Here is a 22547-nt window from a genome sequence, read left to right on the forward strand (position 1 = left end):
TGACCAAATAGGGCTATCTTCTGTATACCACCCCTACCTTGTCACAACACAACTGATTGGCTCAACCGCATTAAGAAGGAAAGAAATTCCACAAATTAACTTTTAACAAGGCACACCTGTTAATTGAAATGCATTCCAGGTGACTACCTCATGAAGCTGATTGAGAGAATGCAAAGTATGCAAAGCTGTCATCAAGGCAAATGGTGGCTACTTTAAAGAATCTCAAATATAAAATATATTTTGTTTAACAAGTTTTGATGATGATTCCAAATGTGATATTTGATAGTTTTGATCTCACTATTATTCCACAATGTAGAAAATATAAAAAATAAAGAAAAACCCTTGAATGAGTAGGTGTCCAAACTTTGGACCGGTACTGTAGGTAGGCCCACACATATAACACATGGCATATAGGATATACCTTTAGTCTCTTGGGACATTCATTGGGACCTCTCGCTTCATCTGAAACTGGCTTTCACAGATTTGAGGGCAGAACACATCACAACAAAACAGACTTCATTATAGTCAAACTAGACAGCACGGAATATTATGTTGCTTTTATTTCTGTCCTAAAAGTTGTACCCTCTAGGGACTGGAAATTGATAATTTTTTTCCTTATGTCTTCCCACAAAATGATCTGCCCTATCCAGTATAGTAGTCTACACTCTCCCTTTACTGACAGCTGAAGCTGCAATTTCATCCTCTTCTATGGCTGTTATCTACAAATGCATGGAGACTGTTTTTAATTTACAATGATTACATCAAGATAGCTTGCTAATGACATTTAATTAACTTAGCTAAACAGTGTGTAAAGTTGGCTAGCTAGCAGCTCAGTTGACTTCGCCTACAAAGTGGCCTACTGTAGCTGGCTAATTATATATTTTGCAACATAAAAAAAATGTATTTACTTGAATAGGTTTACCCCCTGCCTCTGTTTTTTGGTTCCTTACAAAAACAAAATAATGGCTAATCGTCACAATTTTTTGTGGTTGCGAAGCGCAGCAAGCATTAATGTGGACGAATGGATACAAGGAATAAAGTGTGTTTGTCACCAGAGCGGTTTAGAACGTGTTGTAATGTTTGACTTTACCAGCGTAATCCAATTTCAATAAATATAAATCGCAGATTGTCGGCCACGCTTGAAAACGAACTACCCGGACCGGAAACAGTGACGCACATAACACACAGCACCCCTTCCACCGGCGTGTGGGGGAGGGTTCTTGAAATGAAACATCCAATTAAAATCTACCCGCTGGGATCCGTTGGACCGTTCAAACCGTTTTTGCAATACAACATTCTCCAGAACTCTAAGGGAGGCATGACAACGATGTGATTTTGGAGGTATGGCAACGCAAGACTACATTATTTTTGTTATATAGTAATTCTAACTCGCTAACGTTAGGTAGAGAATAAGTTACCGTTGCCAATGGAAGGCTCTGGTTGTTGTAATAATATATAGCATGTAATTTACGTTTCTTCAACTAATGTAGCATTTCCCAAACTCTTTCCTCGGGACCCCAAGGAGTGCATGTGTTGGTTTTTCAAATTTTCAAAGCTTGATGATTATTTGATTTATTTGAATCAAATGTGTAGTACTAGAGCAATAAAACAAAACGTGCACCCCTTGGGGTCCCGAGGACCGGGTTTGGGGAAATCCTGAACTAATGTGAAGCGAACAATAAACATGTAGGCCTATGTTTTCTATTAACAGGATGTCATAAGTGCTGGTGGTGGCTGATTCTTCATTGATCACCTACCTACCTACCTACCTACCTACCTACCTACCTGTGATGGCTGATTGTCTGCATTTAGAGGACAACTCAAGCGACACTGAGAACTGGGAAAGTAGTCTTCACAGACACTCAAGGTGATAAAACTAGGATTTATTACTGAAGAGTACTGTATTGTTACTTACAGAAATAATTGTATAACAAGGACAGCACAGTAGGACTCGTGAAAATGCTTGATTGTTCAGCATTCAAGACAGCTGCCCAATACCATTTTTACATATGAATAAGATTGTTTAGTTTCTGGAATTACCTTGCATTCTGAAGTGACCATTATTTAAGTTGACAATGTTTTTTCACTTACATTCAGAAATATGACAGGCAGTTAGGGCAATTCCAAGGTAATGGAATTATGCTGAGACTCAGATTTGTCACTTTAAAATTTAGCCTATACCAAACAAAAAACATAGAATTCTATGGTTTGTTAAACTTTGAAATCAATGCACAAGAACTACTTTTAACAATTTCCACTGACAATTTTACAATAACACATTTACAGGAAAAACTGTGCAGATGCAGTCTGGTAACGAAATTACTGTAAAATCTCCCTTAGTGTTATTCTAATTCTGTTACCAAACTGCATCTGCACAGTTTTGAGAATTTTGGTTTTTATTTACTGTGTAAATTGTTCAAAGTAGACATTGTGCGTAAAGTTGCATGGTTTGTTAAACTTTGAAATCAAAAGGTTTTAGTTTGGCATACATTTAAAAGTGAAAAATCAGAGTCTCTGCATAATTCCGTTATCGTGGAATTGCCCTGACCTAGAAATGTAACAATGTGTTTGTTTCTTTGTTGAAGATTGACAGTAACAAACAAACAGTTAAATAATTTGTGCTGGTTCAATTCCATGTTCTTCCCGAGTTTAGGCCTAAAGGTTGATGATTGGTTGAGAGAGATCCATGACTCACATACCGTGTGCTGATAGCTTAGGGCCTCATTTTCAAAAGGTGTTTGGACTTTCTCCTGCATTGTGTGTTCTTATAAAACCAGGCATAAAGAAAGGATGGGTGTGCACAGGTTTGACATTTGCAGCAGGTATATTTTCTGCACTAGAGAAGAGTATTTTCAATACAATGGCAATTACAGTTGTAGAACAATATTGTGGAGTAGGGTTTTAGTGTATCAGTGGTTTATTTGACAAAATCATACAGAAGCGTACCTGTAGACTTTCAGTCATTACGCTAACGCTTATTACTATTAGCTGGCGAAACAACTGCTAACTTCTTTCATACTGTATTAGGAGACATTAATGATTTCCACAAGTTCCTCTCACTCTGGGTAAGTTGCCAGAATCTCGCAGTATCCCTTTTAAGTGGAAGGTGTGATAACTGAGGTGTTTGTGGGGCACTGGGCAGAGACCGGAAGAGGAGCAGCTGACTGATACTGAATTTATAAGGGCACAAGGCGAGACCCAGACACAGGAGGCATGGTTAGAGTCCAAGATGTTTATTAACAATCCGAAAGGGGTATGCAAGAGAATGGTCGTGGACAGGCAAAAGGTCAAAACCAGTTCAGAGTTCCAGAGGTACAGAATGGCAGGCAGGCTCGAGGTCAGGCAGGCAGAATGGTCAGGCAGGCGGGAATGGAGTCCAGAAAAACAGGCAAAGGTCAAAACCGGGAGGAATAGTAAGAGAGAATAAAAAAGCAGGCGTACCGGAAAAATACGCTGGTTGACTTGAACATAAAAGACGAACTGGCACAGAGAGACAGGAAACACAGGGATGAAAACACCAGGGATAATAAGCAACACCTGGAGGGGGTGGAGACAATCACAAGGACAGGAGAAAACAGGTCAGGGCGTGACAGAATTTGCCTATTATTGCATCTGCTGACTTGCTCTTTCAACTACTGTGTTATGTGTGTGTGCTTGATGAATAGCATTGCACATCTCACAGAAAGCAATGCATGTTCATGAAATTTTGTCATGTTATCCAAAAGAAGACAGCACCATTTTAATTTTTAACTTTCATTTGGTCATTATTACACAGATATCTTCATATTTGAACACTATGCTAAATACAACAATTTGCTGATCAAGTATTTGCAGTTATTGGTTTGTCCTTTGGATATCCGGAGACCTCTGATTTGGCCTTTAGGCCTACAAAAAAAAGAACATTTGTTATACTTTTTTTGGTGGTGGTTCATGGTTATTGTCCCTAATTGTCGGTTTTATAGGATTTATTGTGCCAGCCCTAGACGACGACAACAACAACCTAAAAATGTGTCTACGGCAGGCGTCAGCAACAGACGGGCCAAAACCGTCCCGGGAATCAGTTTTAAGACCCCACATTTTTAGTTAAGAAATACACAAATCACCCGGAATTTAGCAAAAAATGGGTTACAAAGTGGGATTGAAATAGATTTAAATGTCATTTTTGGTCATTGATCTACACAATACAATGAAATATTATTTTTTTATACATTGAATTAGTAAGATATAGTCATTGCTTAAGTATTCTCCTCCATTGTTTAGGCAAGCCTAAATCATACTGAACAAAAATATAAACGCAACATGCAACAATTTCAAATATTTTACTGAATTAGAGTTCATAGAAGGAAATCAGTCAATTGATCACAGGCCCTAATCTATGGATTTCACATGACTGGGCAGGGGCGTAGTCATGGCTGGGCCTGTGAGGGCATAGGCCTACCCACTGGGGAGCCAGGCCCAGTCAATCAGAATGAGTTTTTCCTCACAAAAGGGCTTTATTACAGAAATAAATACTGCTCCATAAGCTTTTTGTGCGTATGGAAAATTTCTGGGATCTTTTATTTCAGCTCATGAAAAATGGGACTGACTCTTTACAGGTTGCGTTTATATTTTTGTTCTGTATAGTTCAGAAGTAAGATTTGGCTTAGCATATATGGCATATATTGGCATACATGTTACAGTGCATTCAGAAAGTATTCAGACCCCTTGACTTTTTCCACATTTTATTACATTACAACCTTATTCTAAAATTGATTAAATTAAATGTTTTCTTCAAATCTACACACAACACCCCATAATTACAAACAAAAACAGGTTTTTAGAAATGTTTGCTGGCCTGTATGCCAAGCGTCACATCTGGAGGAAACTAGCATCTTGCTGTGGGGATGTTTTTCAGCCGCAGGGACTGGGAGACTAGTTTGGATTGAGGGAGAAATAAACGGCAAAAAGTACAGATAGATCTTTGATGAAAACCTGCTCCAGAGCGCTCAGGATCTCATACTGGGGCAGAGGTTCACCTTCCAACAGTACAACGACCCTAAGCTCACAGCCAAGACAACACAGGAGTGGCTTCGGGACAAGTCTCTGAATGTCCTTGAGTGGCCCAGCCAGAGCCTGGACTTGAACCCGATCGAACATCTCTGGAGAGACCTGAAAATATCTGTGCAGCAATACTCCCCATCCAACTTGAGAGAGCTTGAGAGGATATGTAGAGAAGAATGGGAGACACTCCCCAAATATAGGTGTGCCAAGCTTGTAGCACATACCCAAGACTCGAGGCTGTAATTGCTGCCAAAGGTGCTTCAACTCAGGTACTGAGTAAAGGGTCTGAATATTTATGTAAATGTGTATTTAAAAAATGTTTGCGTTGTCATTATGGAGTATTGTGTGTAGTTTGGGGGGAGGGGGGGATGACAATAAACAATATTAGAATAAGGCTGTAATGTAACAAAATGTGGAAAAAGTCAATGGGTCTGAATACTTTCCGAATGACTGTATATGACCTCAGTCTGTGTGAAATATAAGGGGTTGACATGATTTTTTTTAATGACTACCCCTTCCTCTGTGCCCATACATAAATCTGTAAGTATTACATTTCAAGCACAAATTCAACTACAAAGACCAGGGGACAGTGATTGGTAGATGGGTAACAATAACAATCAGACATTGAATATATCTTTCAGCATGGTCCATTTACTTATTATTCTGTGGATGATGTATTAAACCACCCAGACATATCAAAGATGCAGTCGTCCTTCTGAACTGAGCTGCAGGAGCAGAAGGAAACTGCTTAGGGATGTCACCATGAGGCCGTTGGTGGTTATTTTTATTTATTTTTTAATAGCTACAGTGGCTGTGAGTTCAGTGGCTGTGATGGGTGAAAACTGAGTCTGGCTCAACACTGTAGTGACTCCAAAATAATGATTGAAATGACAATAAAAAGAAGAATGCAAATATACAGAATAAACATGAATATGTATGTTACAAAGCCCTAAAGTAATATTGCCCCAAAAAACACGGCAAAGGGATACACGTTTTTGCCTACATGCAAAGCCTTGTAAATTGAGATGGCGCTGGAGGAGATGGCTGCTGTTGTACTACGGGCTTCTAACAATTGTGCTATTGTGTGTGTGTGTGTGTTTTCGCATTATTTGTAAATTATTTTGTACATAATGTTTCTGTCACTGTCTCTTATGACTGAAAAGAGCTTCTGGATATCAGGTCAGCAATTACTCACCTCGTGCTGGACAAAGATTCTTTCTTTAACGAGTCGGACGTGAAGGATTTACTTCAGACACCTGACAACGCCCAAATCCCTGTCATTCGCAGGAAGAAGAGACAGATATTGGGGATGTAGGTTGGGGTTCCTTGTAAGGATCTGATGACAAGTGGGTACTCCACCTCTACCATCAGTCCAATTAGCCAACGTGCAAATCATTGGATAATAAAATGGATGAGCTCCGATCAAGACTATCCTACCAACGGGACATTAACTGTAATATCTTATTTTTCACAGAGTCGTGGCTGAACGACAACATGGATAACATACAGCTGGCTGGGTTTTTGGTGCATCGGCAAGATAGAACAGCTGTCTCCGGTAAGGTGGTGGTCTGTGTATTTGTAAATATCTGCTGGTGCACAAAATCTAATATTATTAAGGAAGTCTCTAGGTTTTGCTCGCCTGAGGTAGAGTATCTCATGGAAAGCTGTAGACCACACTATTTACCAAGAGAGTTTTAATCTATATTTTTCATAGCTGTCTATTTACCACCGTAAACCGATGCTGGCACTAAGACCGCACTTAATGAGCTGTATAAGGCCATAAGCAAACAAGAAAATGCTCATCCAGAGGCAGTGCTCCTAGTGGCCGGGGACTTTAATGCAGGGAAACTTAAATATTTTTTACCTATTTTCTACCAGCATGTTTCATGTGCAACCAGAGGGGAAAAACTCTAGACCACCTTTACTCCACACACAGAGATGTGTACAAAGCTCTCCCTCGCCCTCCATTTGGCAAATATGACCATAATTCCATCCTCCTGATTCCTGCAAAAACTAAAGCAGGAAGTACCAGTGACTTGCTCAATACGGAAGTGATCAGGTGAGATGCGAAGGTGCAGATGTGAAGCTACAGGACTGTTTTGCTAGCACAAACTGTAATACGTTTCGGGATTCTTCCGATGGCATTGAGGAGTACACCACATCAGTCACTGGCTTCATCAATAAGTGCATCGATGACGTTGTCCCCACAGTGACCGTACGTACATAACCCAATCAGAAGCCATGGATTACAGGCAACATCCGCACTGAGCTAAAGGGTAGAGCTGCCCTTTTCAAGGAGCCAGACTTTAACCCGGACGCTTATAAGAAATCCCGCTATGCCCTCCGACGAACCATTAGTCCTGTATTGACGCAAGGCGTCAATACAGGACTAAGATTGAATCATACGACACCGGCTCTGACGCTCGTCGGATGTAGCAGGGCTTGCAAACTATTACGGACTACAAAGGGAAGCATAGCCGCGAGCTGACCAGTGACACGAGCCTTCCGGATGAGCTAAATGACTTCTATGCTCGCTTCGAGGCAAGCAACACTGAAGCATGCATGAGAGCATCAGCTGTTCCTGACGACTGTGTGATCACGCTCTCCGTAGCCAATGTGAGTAAGATCTTCAAACAGGTCAAAATTCACAAGGCTGCTGGGCCAGACAGATTACCAGGACATGTACTCTGACAATGCGCTGACCAACTGGCAAGTGTCTTCACTGACATTTTCAACCTGTCCCTGACCGAGTTTGGAATACCAACATGTTTCAAGCAGACCACCATAGTCTCTGTGCCCAAGAACATCAAGCCTAAATGACTACTGACCCGTAGCACTCACGTCTATAACCATGAGGTGCTTTGAAAGGCAGGTCATGGCTCACATCAACACCATTAACCCAGAAACCCTAGACCCACTCCAATTTGCATACCACCCCAACAGATACACAGATGATGCAATCTCTATTGCAGTCAACAATGCCCTATCCCACCAGGACAAAAGAAACACCTACGTGAGAATGCTGTTCATTGACTACTCATCACTAAGCTAAGTACCCTGGGACTAAATACCTCCCTCTGCAACTGAATCCTGGACTTCCTGACGGGCCGCCCCCAGGTGGTAAGGATAGGTAACAACACATCTGCCACGCTGACCCTCAACACGGGGGCCCGCTCAGTTCCCTCCTGTACTCCCTTGTTCACCCATGACTGCATGGCCAAGCACAACTCCAACACCATCAAGTTTGCCGACAACACAGCAGTGGCAGGCCTGATCACCGACAATGATGAGACAGCCTATAGGGAGGAAGTCAGAGACCTGGCAGTGTGGTGCCAGGATAACATAACCTCAATGTGATGAAGACAAAGGACTACAGGAAAGGGAGACCAAGCACACCCTCATTCTCATCAACAGGGCTGTAGTGGTGCAGGCTGAGAGCTTCAAGATCCTTGGTGTCCACATCACCAACAAACTGTCATTTTTTTAAATGTACCATTATTTAACAAGGCAAGTCAGTTAAGAACAAATTCTTATTTTCAATGACAGCCTAGGAACAGTGGGTTAACTGCCTTGTTCAGGGGCAGAACGACAAATTTGTACCTTATCAGCTCAGGGATTTGAACTTGCAACCTTTCAGTTACTAACCCAACACTCTAACCACTAGGCTACCCTGCCGCCCCAAGTAGTCCAAACACACCAAGACAGTTGTGAAGAGGGCACGACAACACCTTTTCCCCCTCAGGAGATTGAAAAGATTTGGCATGGGTTCTCAGATCCTCAAAAGGTTATACAGCTGCACCATCGAGAGCATCCTGATAGGTTGCATCACCGCCTGGTATGGCAACTGCTCGGCTTCCGACCGCAAGGCACTACAGAGTGTAGTGCATATGGCCCAGTACATCACTGAGGCCAAGCTTCCTGCCATCCAGGGCCTCTATACCAGGCGGTGTCAGAGGAAGGCCCTAAAAATTGCCACCCTAGCCATAGACTGTTCTCTCTGCTACTGCAATGCAAGCGGTACCAGAGCACGAGGTATAGGTCCAAAAGGCTTCTTAATAACAGCTTCTACCCCAAGCCATATGTTTCCTGAACAGCTAATCAAATGGCTTCCCAGATTTTTGCATTGTCCCCCCCAGACCCATAGTTGCTGCCAAAGATGATTCTAACATGTATTGACTCTAATCAAGGTATATTTAAGCAATAAGGCCCGAGGAGGTGTGGAATATGGCCAATATACCATGGCTAAGGGCTGTTCTTAGGACACAGCCCTTGGCCGTGGTATATTAAAATCTAATTTTATTGGTCACATACACATGGTTAGCAGATGTTATTGCGAGTGTAGTGAAATGCTTATGCTTCTAGATCCAACAGTGCAGCAGTATCTAACAGGTAATATCTAACAATTCCACAACAAAACCTAATACACACAATCTAGTAAAGGAATGGGATGAGAATATATACAGTGAGCACCATAATTCATTGGACAGTGACAGTTTTTTGTTATTTTGGTTCTGTACTCTAGCACTTTGAGTTTGAGACTGTCAGCTTTAATTTGAGGGTATTTTCATACATATCGGATGAACCGTTTAGAAATGACAGCACCTTTTGTACATGGTCCCACCATTTTAAGGTACTACAAGTATTTGTTGAATTGGCTTCACAGATGTGTGCTGTTAGGCAGGTGTATTCATTTGTGTCGTTAGTGAATGCAGGAGAGCTGTTCATGAATAGTATTGATTCTAGACTTTGCTATTGTCTTTGGAGGTTGTTGTTGGGGTGTGACAACATGAGGAAGACAGCAGTGTGGATGCAAATGAAGATGGCCGTCATAAGGCTCAGAAATGAAAATCAATCAATCAGGAACATTGCAAAAACCCTGGGCATGCCCAAGTCAACAGTTTGGTTCATCATTAACAAGAAAAAACAACCGGTGAACTCAATTATGTCAAAAGGCCCGGTAGACTGAGGAAGACCACTGTAGTGGATGACCGGAGAATACTCTCTATGTTGAAGAAAACCCCCCTGACAACAGCCCAACAGATCAAAAACACTCTCCTGGATGCAGGTATAGATGTGTCAAAGTATACCATACGTAGAAGACTACACCAGCAGGACTACAGAGGGTACGCTACAAGATGCAAACCACTGATAAGCCTGAAGAACAGAAAGGCGAGATTACAGTTTGCTGAAAAGCACCTAAAAGAGCCCCAAGAGTTCTGGAAAAAAGTATTGTGGACAGATGAGACAAAGATTAACATGTACCAGAGTGATGGAAAGAGGAAAGTGTGGAGGAAAAAAAAGACATGCCCATGATCCAAAGCATACCACTTCATCCGTGAAACATGGTGGAGGGGGTGTTATGGCTTAGGCCTGTATGGCTGCCAGTGAAACAGGGAACTTGTCTTCATCGATGATGTGACTGCAGACAGAAGTAGAACAATGAATTCTGAAGTCTACAGAAACGTTCTATCTGCTCATATAAAACCAAATGCCTCCAAACTCATTGGACGGCACTTCATCATGCAACAAGACAATGACCCTAAACATACTGATAGAGCAACGAAGGGAATTTTGATGGCCGAAAAGTGGAAAATTCTTGACTGGCCGAGTCATTCACCGGATCTGAATCCAATTAAACATGCATTTTACATGGTAAAGAGGAGACTGAAGGCAATAAGTCCCCGAAACAAGCAGGAACTGAAGATGGCTGCAGTACACGCCTGGCAGAGCAGCACCAGGGAAGATACTCAGCGTCTGGTGATGTCGATGCATCGCAGACTTCAAGCAGTCATTGCATGCAAAGGATATGCGACCAAATATTAACAATGATTACTTTATTCTACATTATGTTAAACTGTCCAATGTTTTTTGATGCCCGAAAATGGGGGGGACTATGTACAAAAGCTTCTATAATTTCTAAACGGTTCATCCGATATGTATGTTTGTTTTGCTGACATTGAGTGAGGGGTTATTTTCCTGATACCACACTCCAATGGCCCTCACCTCCCTGTAGGCAGTCTCATCGATGTTGGTAATCAAGACTACCACTGTAGTGTCGTCTGCAAACTTGATGGTTGAGTTGGAGGCGTGCATGGCCACACAGTCGTGGGTGAACAGGGAGTACAGGAGAGGGCTGTAAACGCACCCTTGTGGGGCCCCAGTGTTGAGGATCAGCGGAGTGGAGGTATTGTTTCCTACCTTCAACACCTGGGGTGGCCCGTCAGGAAGTCCAGGACCCAGTTGCACAAGGCAGGGTCGAGACCCAGGGTCTCAAGCTTAATGATGAGCTTGGAGAGTACTATGGTGTTGAATGCTGAGCTGTAGTCAATGAACAGCATTCTTACATAGGTATTCCTCTTGTCCAGATGGGATAGGGCTGTGTGCAGTGTGATGGCGATTGCATCGTCTGTAGACCTATTGGGGCGGTAAGCAAATTGGAGTGGGTCTAGGGTTACAGGTAGGGTGGAGGTGATATGATCCTTGACTAGTCTCTCAAAGCACTTCATGCTTTCAGAAGTGAGTGCTGCGGGGCGATAGTAATTTAGTTCAGTTACCTTAGCTTTCTTCGGAACAGGAATAATGGTGGCCATCTTGAAGCATGTGGGGACAGCAAACTGGGATAGGGATTGATTGAATATGTCCGTAAACACACCAGCCAGCTGGTCTGCACATGCTCTGAGGACGCGGCTAGGGATGCTGTCTGGGCCGGCAGCCTTGCGAGGGTTAACACGTTTTAAATGTTTTACTCACGTCGACCACGGAGAAGGAGAGCCCACAGTCTTTGGTAGCGGGCTGTGTCAGTGGCACTGTATTGTCCTCAAAGCGCGCAAAGAAGTTGTTTAATTTGTCTGGGAGCAAGACGTCGATGTCCGACACGGCTGGTTTTCTTTTTGTAGTCCATGATTGTCTGTAGACCCTGCCACATATGTCTCCTGTTTGAGCCATTGAATTGCAACTCCACTTTGTCTCTATACTGACGCTTTGCTTGTTTGATTGCCTTACAGAGGAAATAAGTACACTGTTTGTATTCTGTCATGTTTCCAGTTGCCTTGCCATGATTAAATGCGGTGGTACGTGCTTTCAGTTTTGCGTGAATGCTGCCATCAATCCGCGTTTTCTGGTTATGGAAGGTTTTAATGGTCACAGTGGGTACAACATCTCCTATACACTTCCTAACCGAGTCAGCGTATACGTTAATGTTATTGTCTGAGGCTACCCGGAACATATCTCAGTCCACGTGATCGAAACGATCTTGAAGTGTGGAATCCGATTGGTCAGACTACTGTTGGATAGACCTAAGCACGGGCGCTTCCTGTTTCAGTTTCTGCCTTTTGAAGGGGAGCAAAAAGATGGATTCATGGTCAGATTTGCCAAAAGGAGGGCGGGGAGGGCCTTGTATGCATCGCGGAAGTAAGAGTAGCAGTTGTCGAGTGTGCTACTCGCTCGTCTACTGCAATCGATATGCTGATAGAATTTAGGTAGCCTTGTTCTCAGATTAGCTTTGTTAAAATCCCCAGCTACAATAAATGCAGCCTCAGGATGTATGGTTTCCAGTTTGCATAAAGTCCAGTGAAGTTCCTTGATGGCCGTCTTGGTATCCGCTTGCGGGGGGATATACACAGCAGTGACGATAACCGAGGAGAGTTCTCTTGGGAGAGAATACGGTCGTCATTTGATTGTGAGGAATTCTAGGTCAGGTGAACAAAACGACTTGAGTTCTTGTATGTTGTTACAATTACACCATGAGTTATTAATCATGAAATGTACACCCCCACCCTTCTTCTTACCAGAGAGATGTTTGTTCCTGTCGGTGCGATGCACTGAAAATCTTGTTTGCTCTACGGACTCTGACAGCATGTCCCCAGCTAGCCATGTCTCTGTGAAACGGAGTATATTACAATCCTGAATATCTCTTTGGAAAACAACTCTTGCCCTAATTTCGTCGACTTTGATAACTAGGAACGGGACATTAGCGAGCAATATACTCGGAAGCAGTGGGTGGTGTGCGCGCATCCGAAGCTTCACTAGAAGACCGCTCCGGCACCCTCTCCTCCGACGGTGTTGTTTTGGGTCGGCCTCTGGAATCAATTCAAATGCCCTGGGAGGTGCAGACAAAGGATCCGCTTTGGGGAAGTTGTATTCCTGGTCGTAGTGCTGGTAAGTTGACGTCTCTCTAATATCCAATAGTTCTTCCCTGCTGTATGTAATAACACTTAAGGTTTTCTGGGCTAACAATGTAAGAAATAATACATTAAAAAAACGAATTACTGCACCGTTTCCTAAGGACTTGAAGCGAAGCTGCCATCTCTATCGGCGCCATCAGTATTGGCCATATATCACAAACCCCTGAGGTGCCTTATTGCTATTATAAACTAGTTACCAACGTAATTAGAGCCGTAAAAATAAATGTTTTGTCAGCCAATCAGCATTCAGGGCTTGACCCACCCAGTTTATAATAGTGTTTATTTCATACACTTGGGCTCCCGAGTGGCGCAGTGGTCTAAGGCACTGAATCTCAGTGCAAGAGTCATCATTACAGTCCCTGGTTTGATTCCAGGCTGTATCATATCATGCCGTAATTGGGAGTCCCATAGGGCGGTACACAATTGGCCCAGCGTTGTCCGGGTTTGGCCCCCCGACCAGCCACTCTGACAAAAATTGGCCTGCTGCTGAATTTAGTTGTCTACCCCTGGTCTACGGCTATGGCTATTCCCTCATGTGGAAGAGATGCACAAAGGTCCACCAGTTAAGCCCAATGACGACAACCATATTGATATGTTTCTTCTTCCAGCTAAACACTCATTGAAAATCTAGCTTACACTTGCATTGCAAATTGCAATAATTGTAAACATGTACAGATTCAATCAATAATTTGACATCTGCATGCATTAACAGGCTTTTTGATAATGGAATAAGAAGCTGCTAAGTATATTTCGATAAATTATTTTAACTCAGACAATGAAAAGTAGCCTATAGATTAAATACAAATATCAAAATAGTGTTATGAAGTGTTTATTAAGCAAGAGAATGACATGATTAACAGTCCACAATATGCACCATGTGTCAAAGTTATGGGTATCATTTGATACATCTATGGTTGTAGTCCTACCTCTGGATAGACTACTCAAAACATCCCCACACACCTCTGTCAATCATAGCCCTTATCTGTGGAGTCAATCATTATAAGAACATCTCTAGCTCAAATTACATCATTTAACATCAACTAACAGAACACATTTTAAGCACATATTGGCATATTCGTTGACAGCCAAGTCAAGTCCAGAGGTCAAATGGTGCTATGTCATGTCCTTCATCCGCAAGACAGCTATTTTATTTAATCAGCCAAGCCATGCTGCTTGATGCTGCTAAGGAGAATCGTGTCAACTCGGGCAGTATCAGGACCACTGAGGTATGATCAGGAGAGTAGACAGGGAGGTCGGGCTACGCCTACGTCAGGAGGGTTGCTCTGTGTGTGGCTCACTCGATTTCGTGTGAAAAAAGGCGCACAGCCATTCATATCTACGGGTCTCCCTGTCTGAATTGAATGACTGGTCCTCCTGTCTCTATTTTTTTGTTTGTTATTGGTGCGATCGAGTCTTTTTGAAAGAGAATTTTCCGGCTGTGCTCTCACAGCTAGAAAGTTGAATCGGAGTCTACGAAATAATGCTGAAGTTCGAAAGTAATGCCCAACTATGCTAAACCGGCTGGCAAGCCTGCATTGTTCGGAGGAGCCCAGGTCCTTTGTGCTTTCATTCCTCAGCTCATCCCGTGCTGCTTTGTCTTTAATTTGCCGTGCGATACAGACGGGTAGGTATGCTCATCATCCCATTCATTCTGTTTCTTATGGCATATGTTGATTTCCTATATTTTGTAAATATTAATTCGATGTGTTTGTTTTTTATGCAGCTTTTCTACGCATTCTAATGAATAGCAATGTGGAAAGGGGAAAATAAAGCAAGACTGAGTGTGTCTTTAAAAGGGAAGTGTCTAATTTCTTGGTTTGCCGATCAGAACGCATAGGGTTTATTTATATACCTTTTTGTAAAGGGTTAAACCCTCGACACTAGCGTGCATTCTTCTCTGTTTAACATCAAAGTAGCAGTGTCAGCACTCAGTGCTCTAAATTATTGATGGGACCTTTTTCTTTAAGTAACGGGACTCAATGCTGCAGACGCCTATAACACAGTGCATCTGTGGATTTTTTTCTCTTATCACAGTCATATAATATTCAACCATGCAATTTGCATCCCAGGTTATTTCGTGGAAAAAAATGCTATTTTCAAGATTCTATGTGAGGTAATCGCGGGATATGTGGATGGATATAGCTTTGCATTGCTGCATGAAAGATGAGATGAACGATATCGCTCTCACTGATCCATTGTTTGCAGATCGTGCTAGACTTGCCTGCTTCTTGCACTGGAAGAAGATTTGTTTTATACATTAAACAATCTGGTCAAAAATCCTTCCTGTTGGACATTCTACCCTATATTAAAAATTCTAATGATGCCAAACTATTGTAGATAATAGGTCGAGTAGATAGCCTAAAGGGTTGATGCTGCTGTGTTTGCTGACCTGAATTTCTGCTGAGTGCAATAGGGGCACCATTCCATAACCAGCCTGTTATGGAATCCTACATTCACGGACATCTCCAATGCTGTCCAATGCTTTTAATAACATTCCCCAACCCAATGATTGAAAAAATTATTATTCAGATTTCTCAAAAGGATAAAGTCCACACACCATCTGGGGAAAGTCTACTCATTGTTTTTTGGTTCAGTTTTTGTTTACATGGCAGTGTTCTTTACTGGTGCAGTAATGAGGACAAGCTGCTCAAAGAGCAGGGGAGTCGCATACTGTAGAGCAGGCCTGCCTGGCTCTGACCTGCATACTGCATGATGGGAGCTAGCATCCTGGACCACTGTTTAGCATCCATTCAGCCACTGCCAAAATATAGACAGCAATTATTTGGACACAAAATTGAATAACATGACATTCTGCCTTATTTTGCCGCATGAAGTAAGTTGGTTGTTCTCCACATGTAGTGGAATTACTGATTTCTGCTGCTCTGAGTCAGCCAGTCAGTCCCCCAGGTCTGTGATTTTTCTCATTCTCTGGGACTCCATCAGTGGAGGAGGCAGCGGACTCAGATGTCAGACCCTGTTACGGTTGACTGGACACAGTTTTCTATGGGGAACTAGAAGGTGGACGGACGTCATCCATTGGAGGGACTATAAAGCAGTTTCTTTAAAGCTCTCCTGTCTTTGAGAGTTCCTCAATGTGCTGCTCTCTCTAGTCCATTCTCTCCAAGGGCATTCACTTCAGCCTCATCATATTTCATAATCACGTCCCTGGGGCGGGAGCCGCTCTTTATTAGGGAGACCTTCTGTATGGCATGCTGGCCAGACTAGACAAACCAGACGGTGTGAGAGCGGTTTCAGAGGTAAAGAGGCTGCTGCAGATAACAGAACAATGCTTCCTGCTTCTGTCTCTGCTTGTCTCAATGGGATGACCAGTTTCTCAATTTCCCTGTAGAAAGGCTCTTCTGCAACAGACAGTAGAGTTTTACGTTTAAATACTTCAATGGGAAATAAATATTATTTTTGAAGGTGTTTGGTTTTATTTATTTTTTATTTTATTTAACCTTTATTTAACTAGGCAAGTCAGTTAAGAACAAATGATTATTGGTACTTCAGGCATTGTGGGTAGTCTGTTCCATCAGTGTAATATTTCAGATTTTACAAAGGCCACTCAAGAGGAGTAATAGTCCAATTTATGTGTTGTCCCCACAGTTAAGTGGGGAGTTCAATGGGATTGTTTCACATGGATTCATTCCCTAATGTGTTTCTCAGAGTATAGGGCTCGAGCTGCAGGCAGCAAGCAGTAGTGTTGTATTGGCAATCTTTCTGCAGCGGTCAGCACTACAAAAAAAAATTCTACCTCTCACACAGAGGATTCACATGAGTTTACTGCAGGCTTTTACCCACTTTTCTCTGCAGAGAAGCATGCAAAATGTTCACTTTTCCCTCAGTGCTCATGTGTGTATCTCTGACTGGGTGTGTGTGATCTTCTCCTCTCTCAGTGCCCAGCCCCGCCTCCCAGAAGTCCCACAACTGGAGGCCGACCTAGTCAACATGAACCTGCATGGCGCCAGCGGAGGCCTCGACCGCTGCAGGGACAGTGACCGCCGGCGCTCCAGCGACCGCTCCCGAGACTCCTCCCACGAGAGGAGCGAGGGTCAGCTGACCCCTTGCATCAGGAACATCACCTCGCCCACCCGACAGCACAACAGTGGTGAGTAGCTTCCCAGTGTTTCATCTCCATCACTGGAACAACACCCTGGCTGTACCCGTTGCTCATTCTGTAATCCATTACTGCTATGCGACAGAACCACACAGTGTAATGATGAGACACTGACGTAACAAGGCTGTCTCAGATGCCTCAGGTCCAGCTGTTAGATTGAGGCCCTTTCTAACTACACAAAATCAGTGTCTGAAGTAGTTTCATCACGTAGAAATCTTCTTAAAGCCTCACCCAGAGGCGGAGCCATGGTAGTCATATGACTGCTACTCAGTCTAGACCCACTCTGGGAATTAAACCAATGGCCGAACTGAATGATGTTTAAATTACTACAGTAACAGTTGAATAATCAAGCCTTGAAAGGAAAGGATTTTGGCTCTTGCGAAAGCTTTCAATGCCTTTTTTCATCCTTATGGCAACCAGCAACAGTGTGATGAGACCGCAATGTTAGAGCCTTACCTACGGTACTCTGTCTGTTTGTCTCTTCCAGATCGTGAGCGGGGCGAGGGTGGTTCTTCCTCCAGGTCGTCAAGCCCTCGGCCGCCCAGGGCCATGATGTTGGTGGGGCCCAGTTGCATCGCAGTGAGCAGCAGCAGGAGCAGCCTGTTCAGCAAAGAGGCCCACTGTAAGGGCCTGGGCCACGGACACGTCCACAGCCCCTGTGACCTCATCTACGTCTATGAGAACGCCAAGGAGGGGGCGCGCACGTTACGGACGGCCGAGAGGGTCACTCTGATCGTGGACAACACCCGCTTCGTGGTGGACCCGGCTATCTTCACTGCTCAGCCCAACACCATGCTGGGAAGGTACAGCAAAATATTTTATCAAAGGGATATTACAGAAAATTAAAGGGATAGTTCATTTCAAACCAAATGTTTTCCTCTCTCGTAGAATGTTTGGATCCGGAAGGGAATACAATTTTACCAGGCCCAATGACAAAGGGGAATTTGAGGTGGCAGATGGAATCAGCTCAACTGTTTTCAGAGCCATCCTGGTAAGACTCATTCTGGTTTGATAATGTCATACAGTTTCACCTAATGTCCCCAGAGATGGGTTGGTATTGACGAAGTGAAGGATTACGCTGCTGCGTCATTCATGACTGGAATGGAAAATACGTTCTCTCACAGATCCTTCTATCCCCATCCCCTATATATTTTATTAAGAAGAAGAATAGGCATTCAGTGTTCTGACCTTTCTAAAACAAGCACCTTTATTATTCAATTACCAGAGATTGGGAAGTGGCCAAATGTATAGGGGTCAATACATATTTTATTTGCATATGGTTGCAGCATAATTTCCATATTGTTCAAGGGCTTATAGTGCATTTGTATGCAATTACTTTCTAGTAATACCTTGACAAATAAGATTGTTCACAAACAATCTCTGAGGTTGTCCGTCTGATATATTGTGTATTTTGCGGAAGTGTGGAAATGCAGGGCAGATAATCAGTGTTACATAAGGCACATTGACCGGGATCAGAGATACTAATGCTGTACAACATGCTAGTGCTTTCATTTTTGTGTTTGTTCGCCCCGCTGTTCCACTTAACTCTCCAGAGACACAGGGGAGGAGAACAACCAGGTAATGGCATCTGTTTGTGTGCGTATCATAGGGTTTCTGGATGTTATTTCAGGCTCAAGAGCAGCTTTCTGTGTGACTCACAGGCTGTACGTTGTTCTCGCATGTCAGCATAGCAATTTCGCATCTCTATTTGTATGGGGGAGAGAGGCTAATGTGGATAGTCGGGACTCAAGAACATGGTGAATGCACTTCTTTGTTTGATTTCAAGGCTTATCTTGGATTGTCAGTATTGAACAGTCTCGTTGTACAGATCTGTGCTCGGCATGTGAAGAGCTCTACCGCCAAAGGCGACCCGACTAAAACAGCAGGGAGAGAGGAAAAATATGGCTGGCAGCATTAGCATTCAGGGCACAGAGTGAGCTAACAGCCGTTTCAGGCACTATCTTGTGAATAGCCCAGCATTGCTGCTGCAGCCTCCATCCATTTTCTTTTCAGTGTTATACTTGAATGATCTCCATGTTTCTCTGGCTGTAAATGGGTCTGTGGGGGTGGTAGGAAGGCAGTGACGTCACTGCCGTTTGCTGTTGTCTGAAGGCTCTGTTCTGTGTGTGCGCAGAGCAGCCTCCGTGATGGCTGCCTGTTGGTTTTTCCTGTGTGATTTTTAAATGGCAGGATTACTACAAATCTGGGATAATCCGCTGTCCTGATGGTATCTCCATTCCCGAGCTGAGAGAAGCATGTGACTACCTCTGCATCTCCTTCGACTACAGCACCATCAAGTGTAGAGACCTCAGTGAGTGTATATAGCTATATACCATCAGGCCCTCTTTTTCTCATTATAATGTAATGGAATGAAATGTAATATTTCATTCCATATCATTGTTCTGTATTCGATGCTAGGTTTATTTAGCCTGCTGTGTGTTTGGTGTTGTGGAGGTGTTGACATGTTGTGGGTGAGCAGGTGTCACAGCTCTGAAACTAAGTCAGTATTAGCTTACAGGTTTGATGCATGTCAGATGATTGCAGAGTTTCCACAATGTGGGCTATTGATTGACATTGTTTTAAATGTGGATGTGTCTAGTTGTGTGTGTGTGTGTGTGTGTGTGTGTGTGTGTGTGTGTGTGTGTGTGTGTGTGTGTGTGTGTGTGTGCGCGCGTGCGCGCTTGAGTGTAGTTCTCACCCTGAAATATAAACTAAGTTTTGTTGTCTCACTCTACCTGTTCCAGGTGCACTCATGCACGAGCTGTCCAACGATGGGGCGAGGCGTCAGTTTGAGTTTTACTTAGAGGAGATGGTGCTGCCTCTGATGGTGGCCAGCGCCCAGAACGGAGAGAGGGAGTGTCACGTAGTGGTCCTGACAGACGATGACGTGGTGGACTGGGATGAGGAGTACCCTCCACAGATGGGAGAGGAGTATTCTCAGAGTGAGTCAGGTCATTCACGTCACTGGCTCTGTCGATATAGTAGTTTACAAGCAAGCCATTTCATCAAGTCACTCATGAGTGGTTTGTATCGCTGTGAAAAGAATTGCCCGAGATTATAATTGACTGGCATGACATGTTAAAGGCCCAGTGCATTAGTTCTGGGTAACAAGTTACTTACTGTAATAGTTTTTCATTAAAGTGGTAAAAAAGAAACAAGTGTTTCATCAGCTGTTGTACAAATGTGATACAAAACACAGGAAATAGACTGAGTGCACTGGTTCACCAGCTTTATCTGTATTGCTGAATGCCTGTGTTATTTTACTTAGAATATGTATGACATTTAATTATATAAACAATAATACTTTTTCATTTTTCTTTACAGTTATATACAGCACAAAACTGTACAGATTCTTTAAGTACATAGAGAATCGTGACGTTGCCAAATCAGTATTAAAAGAAAGAGGACTTAAGAAAATCAGACTAGGAATTGAAGGTATGGTGGATCATCACTAAACTGCCTTGTTCCTTGTTGCACATAATGTCAATCAAGTTTTACTTTCATGTCTACACAATTTCTGATAACACTTAAGAGTAACACTAGTTACACTAGTTACTCTTAAGCCTGCATAGTAATCCTGTAATTACCAGAATCACTCATCCATTATTAGTATGTAATACTAACAGGCCCTATTACTATGTTACAGCATGTGACAATGTTGTTACTAGTACAGTAATAAACGTGTTATTGCAGGTGTAAGAGCAACTCAATATAGCCTAAAGGGTTACCCCAACTGGGTAAAAAATATTGAAGACCACACTTTTTGTATAAATATACTTCTAATACAACATCATGCATTTAATACAATTGTTTTATTAACCAATCCATTTTTTTTTAATATAAGATGAGAAGTATTTGAACAGAAAACGTTAATGTCACTAACTCCTAAACCAAAATGTCTGTTTTTATCCTCCCAGGTTACCCCACCTACAAGGAGAAGGTGAAGAAGCGTCCCGGCAGCCGGCCAGAGGTCATCTACAACTACGTCCAGAGGCCCTTCATCCGCATGTCCTGGGAGAAGGAGGAGGGCAAGAGTCGCCATGTTGACTTCCAGTGTGTGAAGAGCAAGTCCATCACCAACCTGGCAGCCGCCGCTGCAGACATTCCCCAGGACCAGCTGGTCAACATGCACCCTGGTCCTCAGGTGGACGAACTGGACATCCAGCCTCAGCCAAGCTACCACTACGAGCCAGACCCAGACGCCCCCTCACCGGCTGTCTGAGACTGGGCCCCCGTCCCCCTCCACTCCACCCTCTTCTCCCTCCACAGAGCACTGTAGTGACAAGGAAGTTGGGCAGCAGAAACCACATTGCCTTTACAAGCCTCAAAAGATAACTGGTATATACTGTCAATAGCCAAGGAAGGGGAAGCAAAGCACACAGTAAACGATTGCCTCATTGCACTGTCTGCACTGTTTTTTTAACTAACCAAAGGAGATTTATTTTTATCAAGAATATTTGACGTATTCTTTTCATTTTGAAGGGGAAAAAAGCAGATTGTATCACAATAAACTTGTCTGTGGGTCCTCGTGATGAGCTGTGTGTGTAGTGCTGCTGTGTACAGTTACAGTACTGTAGTTCCTAAAGGGTTCCCTGCCCCTGGCGATGTGGTATGGCGGTGCGGATGTAGAATCTTACTATAGGTAGTCCACCACCAGGGAAGCCTCGCTGTGATGCTTTGGTCTCAGAATAAATACATTTGTATTCATCTCACATTCATCATTCATGACTCCATCAGTTCGATTGAGAATCGTATCCCAATTTGTCAATGCGTATAATATATTATTTAATTGTCAATTTGTTTTTCTTATCACATTGCTATACATTTGCAATGTCTGCTTGTGCGGTAGAGGACCCAAGCTAAGCTGACACGTTGTTCATTAGCCACTCCTACTTAGTCAATGGAGCGTAGAGATCCAATATGGTCCAACACTTGAAACTGGAGAGCAAGCCTAACATAGTCGCACCTTATCAGCTGGCTCAGTCATCAATAGCTTGTATACTGAACTTAAAAGGTCCAATGTAGCTGTTTTTATCTCAATATCAAATTATTTGTGGATAACTAAGTACCTTATTGTGATTGTTTTCAATTAAAGAAACAGCTTCTTAGCAAAAAGCTATTTCTCAACAATAAGTTTTGCTGGAAGTGGTCTGTGTTGGGAGGGAAAAACTGAAAACTGTTCTTGGCAGAGGTTTGGAACTCTTATT

At 43.0% G+C, this 22547-nt stretch overlaps 1 protein-coding gene across 4 annotated transcripts; it reads left to right on the top strand.

Moving 5' to 3' along the window:
- The first annotated feature begins 1190 nt into the window (after window positions 1-1190).
- Window positions 1191-22058, top strand: btbd10a (BTB (POZ) domain containing 10a). 4 transcript variants are annotated; one of them, XM_029759024.1, is made up of 9 exons: window positions 1191-1341; window positions 1712-1867; window positions 17120-17331; window positions 17828-18143; window positions 18229-18331; window positions 19531-19651; window positions 20085-20282; window positions 20665-20775; window positions 21258-22058. In XM_029759024.1, the coding sequence occupies exons 2-9, from the start codon at window positions 1791-1793 to the stop codon at window positions 21560-21562; spliced, it is 1443 nt and encodes a 480-aa protein (XP_029614884.1). In that variant the 5' UTR covers window positions 1191-1341; window positions 1712-1790; the 3' UTR covers window positions 21563-22058. The 4 variants fall into 4 exon arrangements, with proteins under 4 accessions (XP_029614884.1, XP_029614885.1, XP_029614886.1 ...); XM_029759025.1 differs by lacking the exons at window positions 1191-1341; window positions 1712-1867 and adding an exon at window positions 6558-6595; XM_029759026.1 differs by lacking the exons at window positions 1191-1341; window positions 1712-1867 and adding an exon at window positions 13180-13197.
- Window positions 22059-22547: the final 489 nt, after the last annotated feature.

Source organism: Salmo trutta, chromosome 7 (assembly GCF_901001165.1).
Source record: "Salmo trutta chromosome 7, fSalTru1.1, whole genome shotgun sequence".
Classification (NCBI taxonomy): domain Eukaryota; kingdom Metazoa; phylum Chordata; class Actinopteri; order Salmoniformes; family Salmonidae; genus Salmo; species Salmo trutta.

What these genes read in the sequence shown, in the direction of transcription:
- btbd10a (XM_029759023.1), top strand. Translation starts at nt 14,723, where the DNA reads ATGCCCAACTATGCTAAACCGGCTGGCAAGCCTGCATTGTTCGGAGGA. An exon ending in CCCAACACCATGCTGGGAAG is followed by an intron (nt 18,144 to 18,228) that starts GTACAGCAAAAT and finishes CCTCTCTCGTAG; the next exon opens with AATGTTTGGATCCGGAAGGG. An exon ending in AATCAGACTAGGAATTGAAG is followed by an intron (nt 20,776 to 21,257) that starts GTATGGTGGATC and finishes TTATCCTCCCAG; the next exon opens with GTTACCCCACCTACAAGGAG.